Genomic DNA, 19,058 nt, shown 5'->3' with positions numbered 1-19,058 from the left:
ACAATTAGAGCTAGTCAAATGTGGAAAGAGCTAACTGAAACAAAGGAACTCTTTCTCCGACCACCATCTATCTTCTATCACCCTGTTTTTCACCCTAGAATTCACACTAGTGTGTCCTCAGCAGTATTTTTTTTCCCATGCACACATGTACATGAATTTTTCTCTGGCTCTATCCACCAGAAATGTCTTCTACTTTCTCATATTTTCTAGGAGCAAATTGTTTAAGATTTTTCTTTAATCATATTACATTATTATTATTTTTTCATATGTTGTATCGCTTTCCAAATACATTATAAACATCCAGAGGACTAGGTTTGTACAAATGTTCTTTCTTATTATATCACTATACAGAATCATAAGAAGTTCTTAATTATTTTTTAATGGAAACTCACAAATTAACATCAAAGGAAATGTGAGAAAATATATGAATCTGTCCCCATCACCTCAAAAAAAATTAAGTACCTTATTGTTGGCACACTGGAAGCTTCATTCTCAAAGGACAACATTGTTTTTAATTGTTATATACTCTGGGAAATACAATAATTTCTATGAACAAGATCTTTAGTTGGAATGATAATGGCAACATGAATCTTCAATAAGCAAACCACCACCATCACCATCCTTCTCATTAATAAAACAAATTGAAAGAAATGCTTTATTGTATATTAGGCTATAGAGAGAGCAAAAGTTTTTGTACATTGATAGTATTTCTGAATAATTATATTAATACGTGTATTTTTAATAAAGACAAAATGTTATTGTGACAACCTAGGAGCTAAGGACTTTTCCGTACTACCTCTGAATTTTTACTAGTTTCTTTGCAATAGACAAATCACTAAACCTCTCAGTGTCCCTAAGAAACCCTTTATGATTCTTACATTATCAGTAAGCTAACAATCTCTCTTGTGGAAGGATTTTCTACCTGGGAAGCTCTCCCTTCTCTATACATGAAATCAAAGTCAACACCTTGCCCCAAGTTCTTTCTTTAACCAAGTAGGCAATGAAAAATAGCAACTCTTATTTATATATCATTTTAAAATACAGAGTCATTTAAGACTAACTAGATATTTCTGTAAGGCAAGATAATTCAAATATTATCATTTCCAGTTTTCTAATGAATGTTTTAAAGGCTTAGAGAGATTAAAGGACTTGTTCATGATCACTTGTTTATTATGTGTCAATTCAGGATTTATACCCAAGTTTTTCCTTTCTCTAAAACCAATTCTATTTTATTTGTTTTTTGTTCATTTTTAAACACTCTCTAATGATTAGGGAAATACAATTTCACCTTTTAATTGAAATTTTAATTTAATTTAAAATTCACAGAATTTTAGTCAATTTTCATCAATAATTATTTTGAGATATTTTATTTCTTTTATTTATTTAACCTGTATTAGTTTTTAAAATCTATATTTTGTTAGGTAGTGTTCAAATTAAATGAAAAAAATATTTTATTATGACATATCACTAAAAAATTGAATATTTCACATTTTGAGGACATTTAAGTATTTTACTTCCCTTCCTGTTAATTCTCAATCTCAGTAAAGGAAGTATCAAAAGCACTACTCAGATCACCTTATACTGTCTCCCCACATCTCTGTCTTAGGACAATTTGTGGTATTACTTATGTATTCATCAATCTTCAGTTTCTGGCTGGTTATATAGAGTATCCTTTGTTTCCTAACAATGCTCATCACCACATAATTCACTAGACTAAGAGTTCTTTTTGTAATAATAATCAGCTAATATGCCCTTATCTTTCTTTCTGCTGAACTTACATTTTCATCTATGGTCCCAACATATATCTGAATTAAAATAGTTGAACAGCAGACATCTTTGCGCTTCTCAGTCCCAACTAAATATATGATATTTTTTTGACCTCATTAGTTTAGATGTCTGATTTTACAATGTGAATCCTTTCCATTTGTTCGTACAAGTCATTGTGGTATGAAGTTTTATGTTCTTCTGTGATTGTTTTATTTAAATGATGATTTCATAGTTCAGTTGTTGCCTCTGTGTGTGTGTGTGTGTGTGTGTGTGTGTGTGTGATAACATTTCATATTTCCAAGGCTAAGTATTATATCTATGATCACTAGTGGAAGAGAACAAATTTCTGTACTGTCCCTTACAATCCATTTATTTCACCAAACCAAAAGAAGCAAAACCAAGGAAAGGTAATTTGCAGATAGAATTTTAGCCAGCTTTCATCAATAAATATTGATGATGGCCTATTATTTTGAGATGTTTTATTTCTTTTATTTATCCTGTAATAGTTTTTAAAGTGTGTATTTTGTTATATGTTGTTCAAATTAAATGAAAAAGATATTTTATTTTCACTTAAATGTTTCTTCTTTCAGTGCAATGCCATTAGAAGACTCAGACATTTAAAGAAAAAGGAAGGAAGGAAAGAAAGGAGGAGGGAAGAAAGAGAGGGAGGAAAGAAAGGGGAAGGAAGGGGGAGGGAGAGGGCAGAAGGGAAGAAGGAGGACAAATGAGAGGAGAAAGTGAGGGGGAATTGAGAGGGATAGGAAAAAACTGAAAGGAGAACAGAACTGGGGAGAAGACAGAAGAAAGAGAAAAACGACAAACGTAAACAAATTAATAGACTTTCATTGTCTTTCCTTCACTTTGAGGTAAGAAACTTTAGTCTTTCTATATCCCTAGAGTTGCCAGGTCCTTAGAAAAGAATTTAATTTCTCGTCATTCCCGCCATCTAGTGGTATAAAGAGGTTTTTGCTCTGTTTTATTTGATTTTAAAGTAAGGAAGGATAAAACCAAAAGGGTCACAATTTCCCTACACTTAGCACTCTCTTCATCCTCCCACCTCCACCTGTTTCTTACATACACACATTCATATACACACATGTATATATGTGTGAAAGAGTATGCATTGAGAAGAGATGAAGTGAGAAGAGAAGGAAGGAACTCAAACTCTCTTTCTGTGTCTGACTCTTTATTTCTCGGTGTCTTCCAATCTTTCTATGTAACATTGCCTCTCTGGGTCATTCTATCTTCCTCTCCGTCTCGCTGTCTTCCTTTTTTTCTGTCTCTCTGTCAATGTGTCTGTCTATTTGTTTTCTGTCTCTGTCTCTCCTTCAAATGATCGTTTTAGGGAAAGGATCTAAATGCTTTATTGTTAAGCAGAATGCAATAGAGAGGGAGTTGTGTGAAGAAGAGGACAGACAAGAGTCTTTGACTTCCGACAAGTTATTATTATTATTCTCTTCCTGGACTGGTACCATAACACCAAAATAAACAAGTACTTAAAATTAGCCCCAGACTTTTCATATCTTGACATTTCAGCCCCTACCCCCATACCTTAACTAATTTCAGCTATCCGGTTTCCCATGCCCAATTGTTTTTTTTTTTTTTTTGGGTTTTTTTTTTTTGGAATGGGGGGGATGAAGGGGTGGGGGTAGAGGGTTGTGCGTGTGTGTGGTTCTTAATGTGTATATCTATTTCCCACGGTCGTCTAGGACAGGGACCTAGGAAGGAAGAACACACACACACACACACACACACACACACACACACACACACACACACAGTCTCTTTTCTCCACCACCACCATCACCAACACCACCACCACTACTGCCACCACCGCCGCCGCCACTGACACTAAAACCAAACCGCCGCAACCTAGAACGTGAGGATTCCCTTTGTTCCGCTTTTAGATCTCTGTCCTTTCCCACAGAAGATCCACCTGGCTGCTTTTGCTCGGTGACATTTTGAGCCGGGGGGTGGCAGTGGGTAGGTGGGTAGGGAGGAGAGAAACAAGATGCGAGGGGGGTGGGGGAGGGAGGGAGGAGAAAGGTCGAAGGTGGGGGGAGGGAAAAACAAGGAACCTTTAATAACCTGCGGTGCCAGGGGGTTGCTTGTTTCTTGATTTATTTATTTATTTCGCGTTTCTTTTTTTCTTTATTGGCACAGCCAGCCGCGCAGCCCCGGGAGCTCGGGGAGATGCGGGACCACCCACTGGAGGGGAAGGAGAGAGAAGCCCTCCCGCGCCCTCCTCCTGCTCCCGAGCGCCTCTTCCCGAGCCAGCGCACAGACTGCCAGCACCAGCCCAGAGCCACCCACCGGGATGGGCAGCACCTCGGAGGCGGCTGCTGCGGCGGCCACTCTCTCCTGACTCCGGCAGCTTTCAAGCTGCAGGATCCTGGGCTCCTGCACGAGCAGGAGGTGCATTAAGTTGGCAGGGGCGATTTCCCTCCCCCCACCTCCCACCTTTTGAACTTGTTGCTCCTGCCGGGTCCCCTTCCAGCCAACCCTCTCTGCTCTTCCAACCCCCTCCCTTTCACCTCCCCCCCCCCCACCCCGCCTCCTGATGCCCGTGGGCTCCTGAAGCGTGGAAGGGAAAAGACAGGCAGGCAGGCAGGCAAGGAGGCATGGGGGAAGGGGACGAGCACCAAGCGACTGGAGCTTTTCGGCGGCTTCTTCCCCAGAGGAGCTGAGTCGGCTTCTCGCTTTGCCCTCTCATTCTGGATGCACGGATAAAAGAATAAAGTCTCTATGCAACTCAGCTCCGCGCCTGGACTTTCTCAGGTATGTACCGCAGGCGAAGCACGTTCTTGTGGGCGGCAGATGCTGCCGCTGCTGTCACCGCTGCCAAAGAGGAACCTGCTTGGGGTCTGTAAATGTTAAATTGCACTGGAGCTAAACTTGCAAAGAGAGTGAAGGGAGGCTTGTGCAAACGGATTTTTTTTTTATTTGTTTGTTTTTTTGTAGTGTTTTTTTTTTTTTTGGGGGGGGGAGGTTATTATTTTGTTTTTTTTTTTTTTTTGGTTTTTTTTTTTTTGGAATGGGGGGGATGAAGGGGTGGGGGTAGAGGGTTGTGCGTGTGTGTGGTTCTTAATGTGTATATCTATTTCCCACGGTCGTCTAGGACAGGGACCTAGGAAGGAAGAACACACACACACACACACACACACACACACACACACACACACACACACAGTCTCTTTTCTCCACCACCACCATCACCAACACCACCACCACTACTGCCACCACCGCCGCCGCCACTGACACTAAAACCAAACCGCCGCAACCTAGAACGTGAGGATTCCCTTTGTTCCGCTTTTAGATCTCTGTCCTTTCCCACAGAAGATCCACCTGGCTGCTTTTGCTCGGTGACATTTTGAGCCGGGGGGTGGCAGTGGGTAGGTGGGTAGGGAGGAGAGAAACAAGATGCGAGGGGGGTGGGGGAGGGAGGGAGGAGAAAGGTCGAAGGTGGGGGGAGGGAAAAACAAGGAACCTTTAATAACCTGCGGTGCCAGGGGGTTGCTTGTTTCTTGATTTATTTATTTATTTCGCGTTTCTTTTTTTCTTTATTGGCACAGCCAGCCGCGCAGCCCCGGGAGCTCGGGGAGATGCGGGACCACCCACTGGAGGGGAAGGAGAGAGAAGCCCTCCCGCGCCCTCCTCCTGCTCCCGAGCGCCTCTTCCCGAGCCAGCGCACAGACTGCCAGCACCAGCCCAGAGCCACCCACCGGGATGGGCAGCACCTCGGAGGCGGCTGCTGCGGCGGCCACTCTCTCCTGACTCCGGCAGCTTTCAAGCTGCAGGATCCTGGGCTCCTGCACGAGCAGGAGGTGCATTAAGTTGGCAGGGGCGATTTCCCTCCCCCCACCTCCCACCTTTTGAACTTGTTGCTCCTGCCGGGTCCCCTTCCAGCCAACCCTCTCTGCTCTTCCAACCCCCTCCCTTTCACCTCCCCCCCCCACCCCGCCTCCTGATGCCCGTGGGCTCCTGAAGCGTGGAAGGGAAAAGACAGGCAGGCAGGCAGGCAAGGAGGCATGGGGGAAGGGGACGAGCACCAAGCGACTGGAGCTTTTCGGCGGCTTCTTCCCCAGAGGAGCTGAGTCGGCTTCTCGCTTTGCCCTCTCATTCTGGATGCACGGATAAAAGAATAAAGTCTCTATGCAACTCAGCTCCGCGCCTGGACTTTCTCAGGTATGTACCGCAGGCGAAGCACGTTCTTGTGGGCGGCAGATGCTGCCGCTGCTGTCACCGCTGCCAAAGAGGAACCTGCTTGGGGTCTGTAAATGTTAAATTGCACTGGAGCTAAACTTGCAAAGAGAGTGAAGGGAGGCTTGTGCAAACGGATTTTTTTTTTATTTGTTTGTTTTTTTGTAGTGTTTTTTTTTTTTTTGGGGGGGGGAGGTTATTATTTTGTTTTTTTCTTCTCCCCTTCACTGTGTGTGGGTAGGCTCTGCGGGAAGGGACGATTTGGAGTCAGCCCTTCTGTTCACTCCCCATCATTTCACGGCAGGTAGAGGGCAGGGTACCCAGTTTCCAAAAAGAGGAGAACAGAGGGTCTACCTACTACTGTGATTGCATCTCGAGAGCTCCAACAACAGGTCGCCTTTTGGACAGACTGCTGGAGGAAAGGGGAGAAAGAACAGGGTTTGGAGGAGGGGGGGGGGGCGGCGAGGCGGCAGTTAGCCCCTCTCCTCTGGTGAAGAAAAACAGGTGACTGACAGTTATCCCCCTCACCTCCTAGGCGTAAGCCCTCTCCCCAACATCTGGACCGTGTGTGGGAGAAAATCAGAGACACCTGCTTAGAGAAGAAAGGGCTGCATCTGAAGTCACCTGTGTGTATATCTGCCTGTGTGTGGGAGGGTGGTACCAGCTGCAGGTGAGAGCTTGGGTAGATTCATTTCACGGAGGCTTGTGAATTGCTATATTTATTACCACTATTTTAAATTTCTGAGTACCTGGCTTCTGTGTACCTGGCTGCCTCTCTCAGAATTGTGTCTTCAGCAACATCTCTACTTTTGAAGTTGCAGTATTCATCTGTACCACGTTCTTAATCAGTAGTATTTCTTGGGAAGAGAAGGGCAACTTGTAGTTAATTTTGTAGCCACGTATAAAAGGCCTCCCTACCTTCTCCCGGAACCTCCCGAAAAAGAACCATGGCTGCAGGGGTGGCAGCATGGCTGCCCTTTGCTCGGGCAGCAGCCATAGGCTGGATGCCTGTGGCCACAGGACCCATGCCAGCACCCCCAAGGCAAGAGAGGAAGAGGACTCAAGATGCTCTCATTGTCCTGAATGTGAGTGGCACTCAGTTCCAGACATGGCAGGATACCCTGGAGCGCTACCCAGACACACTGTTGGGCAGCTCAGAGAGGGACTTCTTCTACCATCCTGAGACCCAGCAGTATTTCTTTGACCGTGATCCTGATATCTTCCGCCATATTCTGAACTTCTATCGCACTGGCAAACTCCATTATCCAAGACAGGAGTGCATCTCTGCCTATGATGAAGAACTGGCCTTCTTTGGCCTCATCCCAGAGATTATTGGTGACTGTTGTTATGAGGAATATAAGGACCGTAGGCGGGAGAATGCTGAAAGACTACAGGATGATGCAGATAATGAAAATACAGGGGAGAGTGCTCTGCCTTCAATGACTGCCCGGCAGAGGGTCTGGAGGGCCTTTGAGAACCCCCATACTAGTACCATGGCCCTGGTATTCTACTATGTTACTGGGTTCTTTATTGCTGTCTCAGTCATTGCCAATGTTGTGGAGACAGTTCCATGTGGCTCTAGTCCTGGTCACATCAAGGAGCTGCCATGTGGTGAGCGTTATGCTGTAGCCTTCTTCTGCCTGGACACAGCCTGTGTGATGATATTCACTGTTGAGTACCTGTTGCGCTTGGCTGCGGCCCCAAGCCGCTACCGTTTTGTTCGTAGTGTCATGAGCATTATAGATGTGGTGGCCATCCTGCCTTACTACATTGGTTTAGTGATGACCGACAATGAGGATGTTAGTGGGGCCTTTGTCACTTTGAGGGTTTTTCGAGTCTTCCGGATCTTTAAGTTTTCCCGCCACTCTCAGGGCCTTCGAATCCTGGGCTACACACTCAAGAGTTGTGCTTCAGAATTGGGGTTCCTGCTCTTCTCTCTCACCATGGCTATCATCATCTTTGCTACTGTCATGTTCTATGCAGAGAAGGGGTCTTCAGCCAGCAAATTCACCAGTATTCCTGCTGCTTTCTGGTATACCATTGTCACCATGACAACACTAGGGTAGGTGCCATGATGGGGAATGGAATGCCATTGAAGGGTGGCCACAAGGGATTATGGTTATAAACCAAAGAAAGTAGTATTTCTGAGTACCTCTATGTGATGATTGAAGAAAAAAATTTGTGAGGTTTTTGTTTTGTTTTGTTTTGGGGGGGGAAGTTGTCTCTGCTTGATTTCTTTAGAAAGTATCTATGATGATAAGGTTTGGTACATTTTAATAGGTGAATGCTAATGCCCAAACTTCTAGTGACAAAAGTGAATTCCCAAATGTAAATAGTCATTCCCTATACTAAAAACTCTATATAAAATATCCAACTGAGCTTTGGAAATACAAATTCATGTTCCCAGACATATGGGTAGAAGACAATAATTTTAGACTTGATTTAATGAGTCTATTCCTATTTTCTAAAAATTATTATACATATATGTACATACATATATATGCATATATATGAAACCAAATAAAAAGTTAGCATCATACTTTCAAAAAATCATATAATTAATATCAGGATGCTGAAGAAATAAAATTAAGAATCACCTTTGCCCAAGTCCTGTGATCTATATTATAAGGCATCATGCATTGAAATGAAATATATATTTATATTTATTGAATAGTATTATTTATGTCACTTTTATTGTGTAGTAAATCCTATTTTAAAGTTCTTTTTATCACAAAAGATTTAAGAAATGCATAGAAATTTCATCCATCTATAAAAATAATTCATTTAGCACTTACCTGTTATTTTCAGACATATGTGTACATGTACATGTACATGGCCATATACTTAGATGATTATTAACTTTGAAATTGTCTAAATCAAACCAATTTGAAGAGAACAAACTTTTGAGGAAGTTAAAATTGTGTATATGTGTGTATGTATACACATACTTGCCTTCTAGTTTGTTGTTAATCTCTCAGTTCTCTAGGTTTCATCATGCAATATATTAGTTTGCCTTGGTTGTAAATAAAAGTAGAAGAGTAAAGTGTAGGAATGTTTGCCCTCTAAAATCTTTATATATTTCCTTAATTGTGGTATACATGTGGTTCATGCTTCCAAAAGAAGGAAACAAACACAAAATGACATTTTTTTAAAGAAGTTAATATATTGAAATAGAAATTCTTACTGTGCTTAAGATTCAAATAAGAAAATTAACCAAATAGTTAATAAAGTATTCTGACTGGAGAAAAATATAGATACATTTTAAGCCTTTTTAGATTTTCACTCTTTTACTTTTACAAGTTCTTAGCTGAGTCAATGGAAGAATGTTACTTCCCTTTCTGCAGTTTTATACTTTCATTGCATATGATGTCAGTGAGTAAAGGTTTGGTGATGGTTATAGAAAGGAAAAAAAAGAAAGGTTGTTCTTCAGGATGTTTTTGAAGTTCTATGTAGATGGGTAATTTAATCGACTTCTTTAAGGAATACAGATGATGATTTAGTTAATGTCTACTCAGTTTCATAAGTATTGTCCTGTCAAACTAGAGTGCTAATTTTTTTTTCATATGGCTAATTGATGCAACACATCTTATAGACTAAAGCATTATTTCTAAATTATGAATGATTAAGAGTAATGTTAGTAGTTATTTATCATTTTCCTCTTCTCTTTTTGCTGATAATCTATTTGTGCCTTATGTAAAAACTGTGGGAATTGGCTTATTTTTATCAGGGAAATATATATTCTATTTCTATTTCATCTGTGTTTTTTTTTAAGGTGTTTGTAAAAATCTGTATTTTGACTGTTGAATAACTCATTTACTCTGGGTGCTCAGTCCTTATGAAAAGATTCTCACTCCCTCCTCCCCTATCATATTGGATTTATTTGTGGGAGAGAATTATTGGGTAACAAGCAAACCAGTGACTTTTAGTTGGAAATAAAAAGTGGCAGATTCACACTAAATGAACAGAGACGTCCGTTTCATACAGATTTTCATGTTAAGAAGAAATGAAATATAGGAAATACATGGAATTATTTCTAAATAGAACTGTTGTCCATGAGATGTCAGTGAATCTTCAGTAATGTGATTCCATAGGTTGAAGACAAAGATTGCTATCCTAATGAGACCAGAGGCTAGATTCAGAGAAGCGATTTAAATGTTACATTGTAGACAGGAAATGAGTTCAGTAGTTCTGGCTGTTCATTTCTTGGTGATAACTTTCATCTGTTGATTAGGTGATGGTAAAATCTTTTGTCTTTTCTGGGAAAAATAATTTTAAAACTACTGACATTTTATTATATAAATGAAATGCAGATATAGAATCAATCTATTTACATTTTGAAAGGTTTGGGAATCTGAATCATAATGTATGAATAAAATCTCTACAGTGGGTTTTATTTCAAGTATTCCATATGTAGGAGCTTTAGAGGAACCAAATGCATCTTTTCTGAGAAATTGAATGTAAACTAGATTCTACTTTTAAGATATCAGTTCTGCTGATATCTTAGAATTAGGGGAAAATTTTTTTTCAGGAAATTGAAGTAAATAATAACAGATGATATACTGTATATATATACATATATATATGTATATGTATATATATATATATATGCATACATATACATATTTGCCTCCATTCTTAGATTATTAAAATTTTGTTAAAATATCTGTAGTTCAGAATGAATGGGTAGTTCATTGGAGAGTATAAATATATTATATAAAAACATATTGTAAAAATGTATTTATTTCAAAACTAAAATTAGAAGTTTCAAATCAATGACTATAAATTCAATCATCTTTGTTCAACAAATTATGTTGTTAGTATGTCTTACTTTTAAACTCTATTTTAGAGATAACTGAAAGGATATGTATGCACATATCATGTAGAGCTTATCTTTGTGCAATGAATCAATGTTGCTTAGCAAATATAAAATGTAATAAAAGGTCATAATCTAGCATTATCCTAGCTAGCATAATCTAGCATAAATAATAGCATTATTATTTGTCTGGACTTTTAAATTTAATAGTATTCCTAAGATTGATGCTAAACTTAAACTTTCTGGAGAAAATATGTGATGCCAGGAGTTAATGGCAAGCTCTGTTTGGTAGGAAATCAAAAAACTTTCCATTACATTTGCTGAACTATTTTACAGTGGCTATTATTTTTAATAGTGCTAATATACATCACTAATGATAATAGAAGCAGTGATAATGGAATCTAAATCAGTGGTTATTGGAACTTCCAACCAGTAAGAACATTAACCACGGGAGGTGAACTTCTAAAAGCCCAGTCATTAGGTTTTGGCACTATCATCCAGTGTCACCTAGATAATTGTTTATCTAACCATTTGTTGCTGTTTTATGTGCAGTTATAAATGGTTCCATCTTAAGATGAGTTTATCTACCTTAAAATTATCAATTGCTCTGATATCTTATACATTAGGAAAGTAGATTTAGGCCAATATCATGTGGGTATAATTTTTTCAGGGATGGGTATAATACAGTATTATTATTAAAGTTCTTATATTCATTATTAAGAAATACTTCTCAAACTTGGAAATAACTACTAAACAATTTTGGTATTGAGTTTATTTAAATTTTAAATAAGTTTGAAGCAATTTATAGAAGCAAAGCAGGATTTCCTATTTAAATTGGGTAACTATTGGGTAAATTAAGTTGGGTTGCTTTGGTAACCTCTTACTTTTTTGGGGGGTGAGGGATAAATCTAATAAGTAAATGAATATGTGTTATACATATCTAGGCATATATATATATATATATATATATACACATATATACACACATATACACATACATACATATATATGTATATATGCCATGCGACAAGATTATGACAAAACTTTCTTTCATCTTCACCCTATTTCCCTAATGATTATTGTTCTGTAAAGAGGAGAATAGGAATCTGATATGTATATATGTGTGTGTGTGTGTGTGTGTGTAGGTGTGTAGTCATAAAATACAGAGTACAAAGTATTCATAACAGTTCTCTCTATTCAAATTCCCATTCATATACCAAATGAAGTTCTTAAGCTGAATGAAACTAATTGGACTTTGTATATATTGTTATTGTAGCCAAGTTCAATGAGTAATTTGAAATGTAGTGTGTATTAATAAAAAATAATTAGCAAATGAGTGTGAATTTCACAGGGTCTCAAATCTGTTTTCTTAGGGTACCTCACTCTCAGAGCTTTAGAACTGCAATGTTATTGAGTAACTCCCTTAGTAATTTAGAGAGTTATTATCTTGGAATAACAGTTATGTTATTTTTTTTATTTCTTTATGATTACTGTGCAATTAAATCATTTTTAAAAACACAGATTAAATTTATTGTTATGGCATACTAGAGTTAGTAACATTCTTCTGAACTACCAAGGATGACCCAACTATTAATGTATTTGCTCTGCCTATTCCCCTGTGCTACTTTTCATGAGTAGAAAGGGAGCTGTATGTATGCATTCAAAGCATATCTACAAGAAAAAAAAACTTAAAAGGAAGTTGGAGAATAAAAATAAATGAAATATGAATAGATCATAGTAATATTCTTGAGAAATTTTGCTCCTCTGGTTTGTACTTCTTCCTAATTAAAAAAGAATAGTTTGCACCTCAGAAGTCAGTGTTCTTTGATGGCTAGAGAGGACTTTAGACTCAGGAAAACAAACTGAAGTCCCATTTCTAACATATAGAGACATAGATCTATGTAAGTTGAATAAATTCAGGTATTCAGGAATTTATCTAAGACTATAGGTTGCAGAATTTTTATATATAATTGATAATGGGATTTTTAATACACCAGTGAAATCACAGATTTAGATTCTGTTCTATCCATACCCTTCAAAAAAAGGCATTGTAATGTTTCATGTTCCAAGTCAAAGCTTCGGATCTCAACTTTGATAAAATTCCAATTAAATAAAGAAAAAGTTATAGTTTTGATTACTAAAAAGTTGGGGACACTCAACAAAAAAGATAAAATATACACTGAGCTTCCTCAGAAATTATACATGAATTTTTTTTCCTTTTTAGTCATTTCATTGTTTTGGTTTATCTGTTTTTGAAAAGGCATACGAATTATTGATATATCATTTCCATTTTAAAATGTTTTGTGAAATAATATTCTGAAAAACAAAAGAGCAAGACAACTTTTAACTGTACCAAAGGATAGTTTATCAAGAACATCAATTGTTTAAAATGACATAATATGAAAAAGAATTTAACATAAACACAAAAGGATGTATAGATTGTCAAAAGGATGAATAACTCTACTAAATAAGTTTTATTTATTAATGCCTGTCCCAGCAGATTCTACAGCTTTGGACTATTGTGTATATATGTGTGTGTATGTATATATCTATTGCTTAAAACCATTTGTCCAGAGACTTTTGATTTGCCAAACTATTACTGAGAATGGATGAAAATATTTCCCCCATGCTTCAAAAATATTGATAGTGTTCATCTCAAGCAGATTTGCAAGTGGCCAATTCCCTGACAAAAGACCACATTCTTATAAAATGCTATTTTGAGAATGGCTTATGATAACAGATTTATAAAATATTTTAGTGCTCCTTAAGTTATAAAAGAAATATAAAAAGTATGTTGCAATAAATGTGAAATTTTCTGTTATTTTCATTGCCACTGGGGTGTAGCATATTTCAAGTTATAAACAATAATGAGTTGAAATAGAGATTATATGAGAAATGTTTTTTTTTAATTTTCATTCAGTTCATGTAGCATCTAGAACTTATATTTGTATTCCTAGATCAATTACAGAGATATAGGGCAGGAGGAAGTACTTTATACTGTATGCTTGATAAGTTCTTTATTGAACATATAAGCATAAAGCAGAATAAAAAAAATTGTCTGAAGTTTATATTTGTTTCTAATCCTATCAGCTGACTTTTAGATCCTATGGGTATGCATGTGTTAGTCATATATACATATATATGACTAAGTTGAGAGATAGGGAAATGAAGTCGAAATTGATACTAAGTTTTTCTTTCAGTTTTCTCATATCTTTGATAAATGAATTGGTTCTTGCCCTTTATTTGAAAAGACCTGAAAGAACATCACTGTTAAGATTACCGTACAATGTGTCCAACTTGTTGATCAAACCAAATGAGTTTGAAAGATTCTATTACAGGTTGGTAAGCACTCAATATTATCATTAGTTACTAGCTAGAATCATAAAATGATAGACTTTGAGTGATTGAAGTGATTTAAGAGATAGTCTATCCAACTGAGATATACAGAGATGTTAAATAGCATCTATAGCTAAAGAATAGTGCAAGGTAAAGCACTTTTTAAAGTTTTTTTTTTTCCTTTTTTTTTAGATTTTGTAATCCTCTTTACTCTGTAGAGTTTAAGGCATTAAATATTTTATAATAAAACATCTAAAATATTGTCAGGAAAATGAGGATATAGATTATCACATTCATTTACTTTGTTTTTGTTTGTTTTCATTGTGTTATTGTTGTTGTTGTTGTTGTTGTTGTTGTTGTTGTTGTTGTTTTTACCTTGGGGTCCACTATCTGATACTTATTCTGTCCCAAGTAATTTAGAGTTTTATTTCCAAGTGCCCTCCCCAAAATTATTCTTGTATAACTAGGGAATAATAAAAGTGTATTATGTATAACTCTGCTTTGACTGTCTCTCAATCAGTGTGGATTATTGATTCATTTGGTGTATTGGCCTCCTTCATTGCTAATTTTCTGGAATTGATAAGGATATCCACAATATAAGTTGTCCCTTACCATTATCAGTTGTTCAAAAAATGAGAAAGATGTAATATCAGACAGCTAAACATAATGTTCCTTATTGAACTGTCTGATATAAAAATATACTAAAAAGGGTAAGAGACAATTGTCTAATATGCTGACAATTGGAGTGGGATTGGACCTAGGTTTAAATAGTACATGATTTTATAATGTATTACTTGTTCCCTTCCCTCAGTGACATTTTTTCTCATCGTTTTGTTTGCCTTAATTTGTTAAAGACAGTGTCACCTTATGTGGAAAAAGAAAAGGAAGACTGGACAATGTCACAGAGAACACTAATAAGAAAATAAGAAATTAATCCCATTTTTGGAATTTGGAGAATGTGATACATATTTTCAGATTTGTTATCCTACTTTATTTTCTTCCTGAAAATTAGCAGTAAATTTTTCAAATAATAGTTACTTTGAAGTGGTGAAAGAAAAGTCAGCCCATATGTGTATTTACTTTTTGAGTAATTTACTTGCTATTGCAGCTCAGTGTGAGAATAATAATAAATTACATAGAAATTCTTTGTACGATAAATTGATAAGCTATCTTTGAGTAAGATTGTTCAGAGACTCTTTTTATCTAGATCTTCTTTGAGGCAGCATGTAAAGTTACAACACATAGTTGAAATAACTATAATACAAGGAAAATATGTAAAAAATGGATATATTTGAAATAAGCATTGGTTGATTCAATGCAATTGAAGCTTAAATTTAATCTTTGAATTTCATGCTAATTTAGGCACAAAGGGAAATATGGAATGAAACAATTCTCAGTTTGAAAAATGAAAAATACCAATTCTTTTGGGGCAATAATCTTTTGCCTGAATCTGAATAATAAAATATATTTATTGCATGATTCTTATTAGAAGTGACATTGAATAGCACTATAAATTTATAAATGGAAGAATTCTTAATGGACTTTTACTTTAATCCCTCAACTTTACAAGTGAAAAAACTGAGGTCCAGGGAAGTAACTTTGCATTAATAATGCTGAACAGATGGCAAAGCTTGGATTTTAAACCAGGTCCTCTATATCAAATTGCACTATTATTTTTTCTACTCATTAATTATTATTTTGCAAAGAGAGACAGACAGACAGACAGAGACACACATAGAGAGAGACAGAGACACAGGGAGAGAAAGATAGATCTAAAGACAGAAATAGATAGACAAATAAACATCTTAATTTTCTTTTCTTTTTAAAAAAAATTCTTAATTTTTTAATTCATCCCTCTATAAAACCTAGGGATATAATATAACTCTATCTGAACTATGTAAAGACATTCCAGACAGGGGAATAAGATATTTTGGTTTAGATAAACATCTTGCTGATAATCTGACTTAGTACAAGAATGGATGTTTTAGAGAATCCAGAGAAATGAAGAGTAAACATGTCCATTACAATGTCTCATTCAAGTATCAGTTATCTAAAGTGAGGTTTTGGCATGTGCTGCATAAAAATCAATACATAGTTGAATTCTCTGTCAGTGCCTTATATGTCAATAATCTTGATGATGATTAAAGAAAGATATTTACATCAGCGATAACAGATGTATATGAGACAAGTATTAAAAATATATTATGAAAATTTAGTATCTCAATTCCCCAAAATGGTCATTTTGCCTCTGCAGGGAGGTTGGCTATGATAATGAACTTTGAAGTACTTTTGTTCCATTAAGCATGAAAGGAATAATTTGGCCAGGAAAAAAGTAAACTTTATGTGGGACCATTAACGAGTACAAGAGGTCCTTAGCTGCCCTCCTTGGGGGTGAATCAATATGGGATATGTTGCCTTAGACTTTTGTCTCTGAAAATGAACTAAATCCCTAGTTCATTTATAGTCCTGTAGACTTCTCAAACTCAACAAGATGAAAAGAGAATTATCTTTTCCCCTAAAATACTCCCTTTTTAAGCTCTCTTCTATTGAGGACACTGCTATCTCTTAGTCATTCAGATTGATCCTTCAGTGTTATTATCAATTCCTCTTTCACATTCATTTCCCATTTCCAATCCTGGATATGACTGCTAGGTCATATCTTTTCTATGTTCATAACATTTTTTGTATACATTCCCAACTCTCTAGTCATGTAGCCATCATGCTGGTTCTGACTCTGATCACTCTTGTACAGCTTATTGTGCCTCTCTGACTAAAAATTTTTCCTCCTCCTCCTCCCAAAGGAATTCCCCTTAGTATATGCCTGGGCAAATGATTGCACCTCCTCCTTTTCAAGAAATTAGAATGGTAAACTATTACCTCTAGAAGCAAGTATATGTTGCTTGCCATTTACAATCATTCACAACTTTACTCCCAAAATTGTGTCTACCTTTTTTTTTCTTTTTTTTACAATTCATTTCCCTTTATGTACTCTTTAATCCAGAAATATCGGCCTTCTTGATTCCAGAATACCCCCTCTCCACCTCACCTCTACCTCCTGTCTACTTTCAAAAATCATTTAAAAGTTCACTTTCTATAGAACTTTGCTTTCTCTCCCACCTTCTGTTTTTCCACTGAGATGACCTCATGAACCCTCTATTTGTTTTTCATGTACATAGTTACTTTCTCCATTAAAATATATACCTCTTCAAGACAGGGACTGTATATTTTTCCCTTCTTCATATTCGTGGTCCTTAACATAATGCTTGGTACACAGTAAGTGCTTAATAAATTTTACTTGTCTGATTCACTGGTTGACTGGGAGCAATCATTCTCTTCTATAATGTACAAACATACAATGTACGCATATATAATGTACAAATGCTGAAAATGATTAAGTAAAACAACTTATAAGAGTGATTGCCATTGATCACATATAAAACACACATAGTGATTTTCCATTTCTTCAAAAAAAAAAAGAAGAGGGGAGTATTTTATATGCTAATACTCAACTCATCTCAGAGTCAAAAAGGATAGTAAGGATCATTTATTTCCACCAATACCTGAATCAGAATCCCTCCTGCAACATGCTCTGCTTGAAGATCTACAGTGAGGGCACCATTATTGTCCAAAGATTTTCATCCAGATTTAATTATTATTTAATGTCCTTTTCATTTGCAAACTTGACATCATTGAACATTTTAATATTTTATTATATTTGTCATTTGCATCACTTCATATAGTTCATCCCATATTTCTTTGAACAATTTATATACCAGATATTCCAAATGGTACATTAGCATCCGGTTATATTTATATATGCAATGTATATGGACATTCTCCAAGTTTTATCGAAGTGCTCTGTTTTTATTTCTCTATCTCTTTCCATCACTCTTGCTGTCTCACTCTTGCTTTTGTTCTTTCTAGTCCTTTCTCTCTTCCAAAGAAGCAGATGGTGGCACAGGTGGATAAAGGTTAAATCTTAGTGTCATCTTAATTACGAGCTTTGTGATCTTGGGGAAGTCAATTTATATTTTTCTCAATCTCAAATGGGCATAATAGTAGTACTTAACTCATACAGGGTTGTTGTGAAGATCAAATAAAATGTTTGTAGAGATAATATTTGTTAAAGAAACGTATCACAATGTCTGGCTCATAGTCCATGTAAAAAAAAGTTTATACTCCCTTCTAAGCTTCCTTTCTTTCTTTCTAGTTCCTTTCCTTCCTTCCCTCTCTTGTTTCTTTTTTTTTGTGTGTTATTATAAAGAATGTTGCTATGACCATTTTTGTACTTAAAAATCTTTTCATGTTGATATCTTTGGTGTATAAATCCAAGGATTTAGGATTGGGTCAAAGGCCATGGATTATTATGTAACTTGTTATGCATGTACTTAGATTGTTTTCCAAAATGGGGAAAATTCTTGATTTGCCCAATAGTAAATTCATGTCTATTGATTTCCTGCTATCCCACAAATGTTGAATTTTTCCTCCTATCTCCATTAGCTAATTTGACAGGTCTGAGGTCATATCTCAATGTAGCTCATATTTCTAAATATTACTAATTTTGAACCTTTTTGTATGAATATTGAGAATTTTTGTTTCTTTTAGAACTGTTTACAATGCACAGAACCCTTTTAGGTAATCATTTAGAGTATATATTGATAGTAGAGCAATAAAAATGTTTTCATCTAAGACAAAACTACTGGGTGAAGGTACCAGAGAGGAGATTCCAATTATATGTAAAGGCCTGCTAGAAGAGAAAGCATTTGAGACACTATGGCTTGTGGGAGACTGTGGATAAGGCTAGAATACAGGACCCACTAGTGGGAAAGGGATTTGTGCCCTAAATATCAGCCTTTATAGTGGGACCCTTAGATAAAGTGTCATTTGCTTCATTGGCTCTGATTGGTAACTATTCTCTCCCCTCTTTCTCCTAGATTTCCTG

General features: G+C 36.6%; 1 protein-coding gene across 3 annotated transcripts in view; it reads left to right on the top strand.

The window, feature by feature from the left end:
- Positions 1-4,449: 4,449 nt before the first annotated feature.
- Positions 4,450-19,058, top strand: part of KCND2 (potassium voltage-gated channel subfamily D member 2) — a 600,774-nt gene continuing 586,165 nt past the window's right edge. For 2 of the 3 annotated variants that reach the window (XM_052001502.1, XM_052001500.1), the window contains exons 1-2: positions 4,450-4,545; positions 6,503-8,029. In XM_052001502.1, the coding sequence (XP_051857462.1) occupies positions 6,915-8,029 (1,115 nt within the window). In that variant the 5' untranslated portion in view covers positions 4,450-4,545; positions 6,503-6,914. Of the gene's footprint in view, positions 4,546-5,856; positions 5,953-6,502; positions 8,030-19,058 lie in introns of those variants that run through there. The other variant, XM_052001501.1, reaches the window with a different exon arrangement.

Source organism: Antechinus flavipes, chromosome 5 (genome assembly GCF_016432865.1).
Source record: "Antechinus flavipes isolate AdamAnt ecotype Samford, QLD, Australia chromosome 5, AdamAnt_v2, whole genome shotgun sequence".
NCBI classification, from domain to species: domain Eukaryota; kingdom Metazoa; phylum Chordata; class Mammalia; order Dasyuromorphia; family Dasyuridae; genus Antechinus; species Antechinus flavipes.
This window is presented reverse-complemented; position numbering and strand designations above follow the sequence as displayed.